This window comes from Nannobrachium achirus (assembly GCF_963921795.1).
Source record: "Nannobrachium achirus genome assembly, chromosome: 20".
In the NCBI taxonomy this organism is placed as follows: Eukaryota; Metazoa; Chordata; class Actinopteri; order Myctophiformes; family Myctophidae; genus Nannobrachium; species Nannobrachium achirus.
Genome location: NC_137827.1, coordinates 49,260,079 through 49,273,512, shown reverse-complemented (window position 1 = coordinate 49,273,512; position 13,434 = coordinate 49,260,079). Strand labels below are relative to the sequence as shown.

Here is a 13,434-nt window from a genome sequence, read left to right as displayed (position 1 = left end):
GTAATTGTCACAATAACTTGTTATAATAATACCATATCATATAACTATGTGTCAAACCAGTTATTGTTGTTACTACTGTATTCTGTACTGTTGCCAACAGTAGTAACAAGTTTACGAAAATATTGGCAAAAACTCATGACATTAGTGGCCCTGCAGGGGCGGCAGAGTCAGTGTTTACAGCGCAGCGAGCCACCAGACTCCACGAGTTGAGTTGTACTTTCTGTCAAGAAGTAGCTTAGCTTTTAGCGTGTGTCTGTAGTAGTAGTTGGAACCAGAGAGGTTGAGGGGGGAGGTCGTTTATATAGTACTTTTTACACACCAAAACTTTGCAAGTTGTGATTACTGGGACTCCTTTTTGTGTCCGTCGCTTTAAAACAGTTGAGTGTTATCTACTTGTTGTACGGTTCATACGGTCCAGCAGGGCGAGCAGGGGGGTAAAAAAAAGAAACATTTTAGCTCAGTGGGTCGCGATCGGTTGACTCCTGCATGGTGGTATAGCTGGCAGCTAGCTAACGTTATCTGCTGGGCTAGCTGGCTGGGCTGGCCAGAGAGACTTGTTTACCACAAAGTTGACGGTGGGTCGCTTGCCCCCCTGTTTGTCAACGCATTATTTCTCCCTGGAATCTGAGGAACAAGGACCAAAACGATTTCACACTGGATCTCAGCCCGTGTACGTGTGGTTAGTTAGGGAAACTATAGCAGCATGTCCGCCGAGGTTGAGTGTAGTAGTAGTAACGTGGACTCCTCGGGTCTGACAGCGGGCAGCTCAGCCTCAACCGACGGGGAGAAGAACCAAAACAAGCCCGAAGTGACCGATCAGAAGAAGACCGATCAGGACAAAGCAATTGGACAGAACACTACCGAGGCGTCGGACAACAAGATCACCCCGGCGGACCCCCTGTCGCACAGCAAGAAGTGCAAGGAGAACGACAAGGAGAACGAACAACAAGCTCAGAGCAGCAGCGGCGGCCAGGCTGACCAGCAGGCTGCGGCTGATCAGAAGCAGCACAAAGTTGGGCTTGTGGAGGCTCCGCCGCCCAAAGTCAACCCCTGGACGAAGAGGACAACGGGACGAGTGTCCAACAACAACACAAACAATACCATCAACAACTCGCCAAACATCAGCTCTAACTCCCAGGACAAAGGTGAGAGTGGGGGGTGTTTTTTTTGTGTTGCCACACACACTCGTGAAAACAAACATTGCCATATTGGTTGCCGCAGTGCAAAGAGTTGAGTTCGTATGTCCATCACTTCTGGCTCACTGACTGCATGCGTTAACCACGGCACATGGGAATTAGTGTCCCGGTTAATTGTGTATTCCTAGAGGTCGCTGTTTTGGCAAGCTCGCTGTGTGAACCTGAAAGATGTCGGGGATTGTAGTGAGGTGACGGTCAGGTGTAAAAAAAAGAAATAAAAATAAAAGCTAGAAAGACCTTAGTTTCACCCAAAAATGTGTTCCTAGCAATTATATCCATATTAGCCTACTTAAAGTAGGTTTTAGTATGTAGGTTAAATCTATCTATTATATTAAAATATGCTGATAGTGTGCCCTGTCAATTGTGCTATAAAACAATCCATTCGATTTTCACATTCATAGAAATAAGCATAGCAGTTGTACAGAGTCCAGCAAGGAAACAAACACTGGCCCCTTCGGTAACAGTATTCTGTACGTCACCGATGTCGTTGTATCACGTGTAATTTTAACAGTCTGTCAGCCAGCGTGTTGACTGTTGAGTTTTGACAGGTATGCCACACAACAACAACCAAGAATGTCAAATTAATATCTATAAAAATAACATTTAACAGTGTGACAGGGTCGATTTGCACTTTAATTAAAACTCATAATGCCAAGCATAAGCATTAACGGCACTGATGGTGGCATATGGGCATACTCTGCCCCCCATCCCCCCTCTCTGCTCGGATTGCACTCAAACACGTGGAGATTGCTGACAACTGCTACTTCTTTAGCAATGTAGCCACCAGCGGCTAGCGGCATCACTATGTGTACCCTTTCACTATGTACCCTTTCTCGGACATTTCTGAAACGGAGTGCCACGCTTATATGGCTTAAAAATATATCACAGGGGGGATCCATTAGCTTATTTACTGTTAAAACGACTCACTCAGTTTTTACATTATACTAGTTAACCCCTCTTAATGCTCCGCAAACACGTTGTTCACATCCAATGGCCTGCCTTCCTGCAAGTCCTCCCACCAACCATGTCTCTCTCTCTCACACACACACACACACACACACACACACACACAGTGAAGTACAACTCGATTCAATGGAAATTTATTGGCATGAGAAAACATACGTTTACATTGCCAAAGCAAGTGTCAAAATATATAAAAACTGTTTAAAATGGGGAACATGTTATATACAGTTGGTACAGCATTGTGTAAACAGAGCTATGTCAGAGTACACATTTGATAAAATCAGCAGAGCTGGGTAGGGTGGTTTACAGTCTACATGTGGTTATTGACAATTGTCTATTAGTAATTAATTACTATTGATAGTGGACAGTGACATACAATGGCCAAAATGCTTATATTGCATTGCCATAAGGCTTATATCTAATGACTACATGAGAGGAAGAGTTTTAGTTGATTCCCTGCGTGTGCACACTTGTGGAGAAATAAGAGGACAGCAGTATTTGAAGTATGTGCTCCAGTGACATGCATAGGCATCATTTTACCACATTACTGTACAACCAGTGACGTGGGTGTATGGCTGTGTTTCTACACGATAGTAAGGCATCGTTTTACAGTGTTGCTCTACAACCAGTGGATGTAAATGTATGGTTGAGAATCGAGATGTCTGTTCCTGTGTCCATTCATGTAATGAAATGGTAGGCCCTAACATCATACATGAATCTATAGGTACTATAATACTATAATATGTACTATAATATATGTATTATAAAGTTGGTAAAATACGTCATTTTGCTGAGCTACTTTACAACTAACATGGGTGATATGGCTTATAGATTTTATTTTATGGGGGTTTATAAATATAAAATAGAAAGCATATGTCAATTCCCATTGCCATTTTGACTTAATTTGAATGTGCCATTATTAGGTTGGCAAGTTGTACCTGCATGCATTCTTTATGTAGGCATAACAAATTAACCAATTTACTGTGTGAGTCTACGTCCAGTGAAAGTGTCAGCGTGTCATACTGTGTAGTCTATCTGGTCTTACTGTACAACCAGTGTTGTGGGTGTATGGTGTATGTTTTAGGCTACTTAAGGCCTACACCCATTCATGTAAAGTGTTTCTTATCAAGCCGACCATCCTCTGTGCTGTGATAGGGACCATGTCAAGCCCCAATGTGCTACTCCCAGACTACAGCCTCGGACTCGGTGCTGGCTTTTTACATTTTGGCACTGTTGCCACTAGTCTGTATTAAGAGGAATAGAAGGGGAGGGAAAAAAACTAAGACTCTGAAAAGAGCGAAACACTAGTGGTTGTTATGGGAGTGGGAGAATATTATTTAATAATATAATGACATAATGCTAAAATTAGCATTTTTGTAGTAGCAAGTGGGTTTCTGGGCCAGGAGTTTTGTACATTCTAACTTGGTATTATATGTATACTGATGACAGCAGCCATGCCAATATGCGTAGGTTTGTTTTTTTGTGAATTGGTTTTCTAGTTGTTGAAAGTTTTTAATTCCTGAGATTGAGGCCTATTCTCTTTAATGAATGACATCACAGTTATTTGTTGACCCCATGTCCACAGATCAGCTGAATTCTTTGAAGGTGGTGCGTGCTGGCAAGCCTAGGACAAGAAAGTCCAGCAAGGTAATGTTTTTTCTTTAACAATTATAGCCATGTGTACTACAACCTGTAGAAATTACCAAGTTATTATTGACATGGTCTTGAAAGCAGATGTTGTATTATGAGTGAAGTTAAATTATATTTACTAGTAAGAAGCCTCAGGGCGACAAGCGACCTCTCCCTAAAGGGTGAGGTTGTGCCATGTATTGGCCATCTGGCCAGTGATGTATATCGGACCAGTTAGTTACCCATATATGGAGACCCCTGGTACCCATTTATGGAGATCCATGTACTGTATAGGGAGATATGGTGTGAGAGCCCAAACATGCTTACTCAGTTATTCGTTATGTGAAAGTCCTATGACGTCTATGACATCTGACATCATACATACAATCCCTTTTATGCCCATATGTGGAGATCCCTGTCTGTTGAACCAGCCACACAGATATGGGCTGTCTTGGCCATCTGTCTTGGCCATATATGGATTCTGTTAGTGTTAGGGTATGTGGCTGATGTGGCCTCCAAATATGGGCATTCTCATATGAAGTCCTGTTACATATGGGCTTAATATTGATGACATCAGGGATCTCCATATATGGGCATAAAAGGGAATCTGTTTGTGTGGTTCCCCTGACATCACAGTAATGTCAGAGCGTGATGTCAGAGCGGCAAACCCATAGACCGTAAAAAAGCGTACATGGACAGACGTCTGTGAGCATAAATAAATGGGCTATATATTAAAGACCAGAAATCATGATTCTACATATCACGTGATTCCTGTAAAAACAGTAAGCTAGGGCAGGACATGACACTGATACTGATTGCCATTTACAGTAGCCAATGGGAAGCTTTTATTAGTGACAGCCTGTCAACCATTTGTGTCTTCTTTCGAAGTAGCGCAAGATGTGATGTTAATTAATATTGAGCAATTAATTGGCTAAAAATAATAGGTTTTTAGCAGAGGGCAGAGCACAGCTGTGTGAGATGCAGGAGTACCACGTTCCCTGTTTTCACAATGCAGGATATATTGATGTGTATGTTGTCAGGTTTTCTTTCTACCTACAACTGTTAGTTTAAAACGTTGATACAATTCTTCCTGTTGAATTTAGACATTCTGTCTGATCCAGAGCGAACGACTTACAAGTGTTAGATCAGGGGTAATAATAATAATAATAATAATAATAAAAATGTATTTGTATATGTCGCTCTAAGGCGTCTTACTAGTTTGTTTAGCACTTTTCATGACATGAAATGCAGCTCAAAGCGCTTTACAGAGCAGAAAATGAAGCACGAGTGCTTAACAAAAAAATACACATGATTACAATAAAGCAGAAAAAACGGAAACATAAAACATCGAAGAACATTTAAAACATTGGTAAGGAAAAAAAGAAATGACAGAACAGTGCGTACCTCAATAGCAGCACAGGGATTTAAAAATTCAGCTAAAAGCAAGAGTAAAGAAATAGTTCTTGAGCTGTGCTTTAAAGCTATCCAAATGCCACGAACCCTAGTTGACAAACAACAGGGATGTGTTCTCTTTCACCAGCCTCTTGGAAAGATAACCACTATTATCTTGTTATTCTTCCTATTTCAAGTGACACACATCAATATGGGAGTGTTTCAGGTGTTTGTGGGGGGGAGGGGGAATCATTAGTTCATCACCATGTGTTAATGTTAAAGTAAGGCATAATGCTGGGGAATATGACTTGAGGTAATTTCAATGTTGACAAGAATTGACATTGTCACATTGTTTTTAAATGCCCTTTATTGGATAATATAACTGTGTCCATGTGTCTCTTCTGGAGAGAATGATGACATGTGACTTCTGAATAACAGGTTGAAGGGAAAGAAATGGAGAGATAGAGGAGACAATTCTGATGACTTGTTTTTCCTATTACTTCCATATTCAGCAGATGCGTTGAAAGAGAAGAGTTGTTTGTGTAAATGTGGAAAGTATTTTAAAAAGGAGAAAACTTTCACCACTTAATTAATATGTTGACGTTAAAGGCAGTGAAAAAAGCAGCTAAAAACTATGAAGTTTTAGTGGCCGGGTTGGATGGACCAGCTATTTGGCTGTGGTTCAAATGCTATCTGCAAAATGAAATGTCATATCAGACCAAATTACAGCACCTATTAAAAGATGAGGTATTAATGTGTGTGTGTGTGTGTGTGTGTGTGTGTGTGTGTGTGTGTGTGTGTGTGTGTGTGTGTGTGTGTGTGTGTGTGTGTGTGTGTGTGTGTGTGTGTGTGTGTGTGTGTGTGTGTGTGTGTGTGTGTGTGTGTGTGTGTGTGTGTGTGTGTGTGTGTGCGTGCGTGCGTGCGTGCGTGCGTGCGCTTGTGCACGTGGTCAGATAAGACGTGTAACATAGGCTAGTGTTATATAATAGTTAATGTAATTTCACGATATCAGGTGTGTAAACTCATAACTTCAAAATCACATTGGAGGCTCAGGCAGAACTAGGCCTGCAAGGTATGCTATCCAATCATAATAATTTGTACTAGATAATTAGCTATATATTGCTATTGTGATTTGAATTGCAAACCGGTTTTCTGTAAATAATTTGTGTGTATTTGTTGGAGGGAGGGAGGGAATGCGTGCGTGCGTGCGTGCGTGCGTGCTTGCGTGCGTGCGTGCGTGCGTGCGTGCGTGTGTGTATCTGAGAGGAGATGAGTTGTCAAGGATTTACTTATTGGACTATCATGAAAACCTTTTTCTAATATAGTAAACTACCCACAAAAAGTTAGGAAATGTAACTTCGGTGGATTATATCTCCCCTTTGATAATACCAATTGGTATTGTGTTTTATATAATTTTTATGGCCGATTAGTTACCTTTACAATGAGGTTTTGGCCCAAAAAAAAAGATTAGGCCGCTATCCACACATTTAGGCTGTGCTGCTCGATGCTTACAAGCTGTACCTCGTTGTAAAGGTAACTAACCAATGATAAAAATGATATAAAACAATACCAATTGGTATTATTATTAAAGAGAAGATATAATGGACCAAAGTTACGTTTCCGAACCTGTTGTGGGTACTTTATTTTAATTTGGTATCTCACCATTCCACATAGTGATGTAAACCCTATGCCATTTAGTCATTCAGGGACCCTAAGGGTCGATTCATACTCCACTTTTAGAGCCTAATTTATTTTGGTTCGGCTCTGTCTAAAAACTATGATATGGCGTCATTCAGAGCCCGAATTAATGACGTTACCCTGATCCTCTGAATGACACCATATCATAGTTTAGACAGAGCTGAACCGAGATAAATTAGGCTCTAAAAGTGGAGTATGAATCGACCCTAAGGAGACATCTGAAATGACTTTCCTTTCTTTGGAAACCACAGTCAGCATTTCCATTTTATTTTAGACAATTAACTGTACATTCCCACTGTCTAATCTTACCTCTAGTGTGTACACCCTTGATCTGCTATCAGCCTGTCCAATATTGACACCAGCAGAAAGTTACTCAGCTGTGGCCAGGGCTGTTTATCAAGTTCTGGGCCCTGCGGACTCGTACTCAACACACACATACACATACACATACACATACACATGCGCGCACACACGCACGCACGCACGCATGCACGCACGCACGCACGCACGCACGCACGCACACACACACTCTCTGCCATCGGTTGTTTACATTGTTGTACAGAACACTGGCCTCTTTCATTTCTGTTGGGTTTTCCGTAAAATAACACAGTTTAACTTAATAGAGAGACATGTGTAGTAGTGGGTAATTCATTTCGACTTCTAAGGAGGAAGTATTGGACTGCTAGCAGGCAACTACTGATTTTGTTAATTTCATGTTATGCTACTTACATGATCTTTTCCCGTTTGTGTTTGTTTGTTTTGTAGTCGAGTGATTTCAGTGACATCACAAACTGGCCCACACCTGGTGAGCTGGCCAAAGAGGTATGATACTGTATGTGTGGTTTTGTGTGTTCACGTGTGTGCGCACGTACTGTGTATGTATGTTTGTTTAAGATGGACGGTTGGAGGGAGGTGCACTAAAACCCCAAAATCTTGTGCTTATTCTAGACTACAGGTGATGTTTTCCATTTGTTCACTAGAGGGAGCACTTAATGTTTTAGCACAGTGGCGCTCAGTTATGATGCTCTTGAGTGAAGGCAGATTTCCATTCCAACCCAAGTCTACTGTATATCAGGTGATTACACTAATTGGCACCTTCAGGGAGAGACTGGGTAACTAATTAAAGGAAGACGTTGCAGACTTTGAACCTAAAGTACCATTGTTCTGATGTGATGAGATCATAGCGTGGGAAAATATAGTTATTCAGTCAGCTCTAGCTAATACTATAGGCAAAAAGTGTAGCAGCTCCTGAACCGACGGTATCATAGTACCGCAATGCAATGCTCAAAAAGCCAGAGCTGAGCGTGACATACATTCAGGGCTACCTCCATTTAGATGGTTGTGTTTAGGCATTCTGATACAGTTGGTTTACGGTTTAGATATACTGTTAAAAGTGTGAAGAAATGATTATTTAGGCATGGGGGTTTGGTTTGGTGTGGTCGAGATATGCAAGGATGTGCAGCAGAGTTAACCAGCAGCTGCAGCCACACCTGAAACCCATGGATAGGGCTGTCACGATTATGACATTTTACATGACGATTATTTGTCACTCAAATAATTGCGATTAACAATTTAATTATGTTTTTGTCGTTGACAATTACATTTCTGCTTTTAAGTTGCAAATGGGAGATATGACACATAATTACTGACATATTTGACAACTTTATACTTAAAAAAGAACATTGATAGTGGAAATAGCCGATCTACAAGCTCACAACGCGTCGCGATGCGACGCGTTGTGAGCTTGTAGATCTGCTATTTCCACTATTTTTTTAATATATGATGAACATTTTTCAACATGGAAACGATTATGACAATTATGAAAAATGATCACGATTATGCCCAAAAATCACGATTAGACGATAAATCACGATTAGACGATTATGTAATAATTGTGACAGCCCTTCCCTTGGATTCTGAGTTTCGTAGAAGTTGGGTACAGCTTCAGGAGCCGTGACCAAAAGAAAATCCCTCCCTTGTTCCAAGCAACAGCAGAATGTCCTAAACTCTGACGGAAAGAAGCCTCCAGCCCCGCGCAAAGACAAGGGCGAGAGGAAGAGGGACAGGGCTGACAAGAGGCCCGACGACGGCAGCCATGACAGCAGTGACAGCAAGGAGAACCAGGAGGCTCAGCCTCAGGACCCCCTGGCTGACCTGCCCAAGGACGGAGACTCGGAAACGGGACAGGACGCTAAGAACGCCGACCTGAAGAAGAGGGGAGGTGAGGAGGATCTGCCTTTGAGTGAAGCATGTTTAACTGCATCCTTTATATCAAATGGTGGATAATGGAGTGTGATAGACGGACTGTTTGTGAAATGCCTTAATTCGTAATGACTACCACCTACTTTATGTATGATGATCGATCACTTATTCTTATCTTTAATTACTGTAATGCATGGGGTTTTCAAAGTCTGAGACCTTCCTTGAACAAACGACTAGACAGCCATACCCGCCCTTTCACACAACGCGCCACTAAGTAACTGTCTTCTGCTAGTAATGTCAGACTCTCATTATGTAAAGGGAGAACTTATCGCACACACACCGTCACAAATTAATGAGTGCCGGATAGGAGAGAGGAAACTGAAAGGTAGAAGTGATCCTCGTTTCATTATTTGTGTGCTAGATATAGGAAAGCTAATATACGTCATACCAGACTTGGCACCTCACCCACTCTACACGCCCACCCTGCAATGCTTTTTTCACCTCCCCAGATTGACGTGCCACACACTTTGAAAACCCCTGCTGTTAACGCATAAAAAGGGCATGCTGATAACCTTACTGATCATGGTTTGGAATCACTGGATGGTATAGTGCGATGCATGGTGTTTTTCCACCCCTGCTGCAGTAAACTTGCATGTCGCACCTCTCACACGATTCACTCACATTGACCGAGCACACAAAATGACACCAGGCATAACAGCCAACATATACTGTATATGCCCTATGGAGATGGTGTATATTTGACTTGGGGCAATGGTATGTTGTCCTCTATATTCTTTTACAGAGGTTGAATGAAGGACTTTAATGTAATCCCCCCCCCAAACACACACACAATGAACGAATAGCATTTTTGGAGTAGAAATATATATTTTAAGAGGTCTAGAACAGAACATTCTGGACCGCAACTCTTCAAAAGCTCCTGTGTTGTCGGTGTGCGTCATCGCTAGGTAACAAACGTAAGTGGGTCTCTCTGCCGTTGGAGGAAGTGACCAAGGATGGCGGCGCTGCCATGGAAACGTCAGGCGAGGGCGGGACAGATTCCAACCACGTGTCACCTGACCCCATGTCACCCAATCACACGCTCCATAGTAACAGGGCGCATGATAGCACCAGGAGTAAGTTGGCAGTAGCTTGTTTTGTTGTATCTTTGGCTTCCTACTACATCTGCAATGGTGCTGTGCTTCATTGACATGTAACCTATAGGCATGCAACATGTTTTGGTACTTGCTGTCTACCCAATTGGAGTCTCGTAACTCCAGTCTGCTACCGTCATTTACTTAAGTTTGTTTGTTGTTTTGTTTCACTTCTTATTATGTATCATTTCATTTCATTCCATTCTCTATATTAAAGCACAGCAACAAGTGCACATGCTTATAAGATAAGCATCAGTTAGGTGTTTTTATTATCTGACTAATAATATTAGCTTATTTTAGGGCTGCACGATTATGGCCAAAATTATGATCACGATTATTTTGACCAATATTGAGATCAGGATTATTCATAACAATTATTCACCGAGTTTAGTGACATTTGATTTAGCTTTTGACACAAGCATATCACTGCTTTCACATTCATGTTGTGTTACTTCGCATTCCTGCTCATGTAGGTTTGAATCAAAATAATAAATACCATGACAAATACCAAACAGAGCAATGCTTTCACATTTACATATTCCAGCAAATAACAAATCTTCAAATCTCAATAGCAGACTGTTTGTATTCACTCCAGTGCAAAAAAGTACTTCACTTCATTCATTATACCTGCATGATGTTGACTTACATTTTTTTGTCTATGACAGTTTTGTGTGCTGAAAAGATTTACAAGTTCACAATGCATCAAACATTTTAAGATATCAATAATTGGACGATCGTGTTCATTTAATTGTGGGATGAGAAAATCGTGATCCTGATTAAAATGTGATTAATTGTGCAGCCCTGCCTTATATCATGCTTATAATTGCTCACGTCTAACTATATGCTGCGTTGTCTTTAGTATGTATACTTATTAAGTCTTGGATACAACCTTAATAAGGATCTGTCTTGCTAATACATTATTTTCAGTGTAACGGCTGTGTCTAGGGCTGTCACAATTATTACATAATCGTCTAATCGCGATTATTTGACATAATCGTGATTATTTTTCATAATCGGCATAATCGTTTACATGTTGAAAGATTTTCATATATTTTTTTTAAAAAAGTCAAAAATAGTGGAAATAGCAGATCTACAAGCTCACAACGCGTCGCATCGCGACGTGTTGTGAGCTTGTAGATCGGCTATTTCCACTATCAATGTTCTTTTTTAACTAGTATAAAGTTGTCAAATATGTCAGTAATTTCTTTGTATATTTAGGTTATGTGTCATATCTGCCATGTGCAACTTCAAAGCCTAAAAGCCAAACAGAAATGTAATTGTCAACGACAAAAACACAATTAAATCGTTAATCGCAATTATTTGAGTGAAAATTCATCGTCATGTAAAATGTCATAATCGTGACAGCCCTAGCTGTTTCTGCTGCAGCAGTGGACCAGCATTTGTTTACATAACTACATCTGTATATCAGACAACCAGTTCCCAACCTTTTTGTCCTTCAGGTCTCTCCTGCCCGTAACTCACCATAGATAAAGTTCCACTGTAATGGGGCAGTCGCCACCTCAGATAAAGTTCCACTGTAATGCTGCAGTAGCACCACCAGCGGCTATTAAACAAACAAAGGTCTCTGAAAGCAGGCTTACGTATAAGCCATTTACTGAGCATATGACCAGTGATAACCTTTCAAACAGTTTGCTTGGCTACTCTACTCCTCCTGTCCTGAAAACCTAGTATTTTTCTCATTCGGTGACCCTTTACCCACATTGATATCCGACTAGGAGGCCCTCACAGGGTTGCCCCGCTCTTAAGTTTGGAGACGCTGTTTCATATAATTATTAGATGTTTCGTATAATTATTCGAAGTGTCCCTCTGTGTACTTAGTGTCATAGGGTTAAATACCGACAGTGCCTCCCCTCTACTGTCTCACTATTTTTTAATTTTAGTATTTTCTATTTTTGCTGCCTGTCTAAACCAAAATAAACACACAAGGGGAGTACACTGCCATCTAGAGAGTGTAGAGAAAATAAAAAGAGAAAGGGGAATTCTGAGTAACTTTGTGTTTCATTCTTCTCTGCTCTTCTAGTGGTTGGAGGTTGGAGGAGAGAGCCGAGGGACAACGGTGATGACGTGCGGAGCGATGCAGGCAGCGTTCGCGGAGGTCTTCGGGGTCGAGGAGGGAGAGGCCGCGGCAGGGGAAGAGCTCGCGGGCGAGGTAATGACTCCCATTGACCATATTCACATTTCACACGTGGCAATTTTACACTTGCATCATACTCGGAAGCCCACCCCTAGTATGAAGTTAGAGCAAGATCTCTTTGATGAAGCTTTTTTGTATGTGTGAGAGCTTTTTAAATATGGGTGAATATTTTCAATCAAAATATCAAATAAAACGCTTTTTTTTTTTATTTTTATTTTTTTTTTTTTGTATATAGAGCAAGCAGTTCATCTTGGGCAGCAGAGTTATAGCAAAGAAAAATTACAATACAAGTTTTCTTAACACTCATCATGTTACACTTCATACAGTCCAAAGGCGAGAGGTCCTATACCCGTCCAACTTCAGTCCATTATAAAGTCCTCAGTTCGCTCCTCCACAAAGACAAAAGTCCAAGTGTGCCTGTCAACAGACTTTCCATTGTCCCACTCCCCGTCCCAGCAACATGATGAACAGGTCTCCAGATACTCCGGTAATATAGATAATAAAATGAAATAAAATAAAATAGTTGGGTAGGTATGAGATATACAAAGAAATACATTGAAAACAGAATTAGGATAGAAATATAACATTATTCAAATACAGTCACATGCAATATGCCTCCACACTCCATTTTCACATACGGTACTTTTAACTACATAAAAACATACACAGGTATATTTGCATGTATATATCTCCATATATTCATAGGTGTCTCACAGAATATAAATTTTCATGTAAAGTATCCATTTTAGCCAGTATTTGTAAAACTTCTCCGTGCACACTGCACAGCCTTACAGAAAAAGCGAGTGTCTCCATTTCATATATGTTTTGTACTATGGATGTCCACTCCCCCCTCGCTGGTGGTGCTCTGTCCAACCATTTCCTGGTTATTGCCTTCTTACCGGCTACCAATAATATTTTGAGGAGGTATTTATCTGCTGTGCTAAGATCGGTTGGTATATTACTCCAAATAAAAAGCTTTCAGTGCTTTCCAAATACTTTAGTATGGAATTTGGCCATCGTACACTGTTGCACAGTACATGTTCTATTT

The 13,434-nt window shown here is 40.9% G+C and overlaps 1 protein-coding gene across 3 annotated transcripts in view; it reads left to right on the top strand.

Moving 5' to 3' along the window:
- Positions 1-235: 235 nt before the first annotated feature.
- Positions 236-13,434, top strand: part of larp1b (La ribonucleoprotein 1B) — a 40,222-nt gene continuing 27,023 nt past the window's right edge. For 2 of the 3 annotated variants that reach the window (XM_080750178.1, XM_080750177.1), the window contains exons 1-5: positions 236-1,145; positions 3,745-3,806; positions 7,644-7,700; positions 8,865-9,099; positions 12,273-12,401. In XM_080750178.1, the coding sequence (XP_080606304.1) occupies positions 704-1,145; positions 3,745-3,806; positions 7,644-7,700; positions 8,865-9,099; positions 12,273-12,401 (925 nt within the window). In that variant the 5' untranslated portion in view covers positions 236-703. The remainder of the gene's footprint in view (positions 1,146-3,744; positions 3,807-7,643; positions 7,701-8,864; positions 9,100-12,272; positions 12,402-13,434) is intronic. The other variant, XM_080750179.1, reaches the window with a different exon arrangement.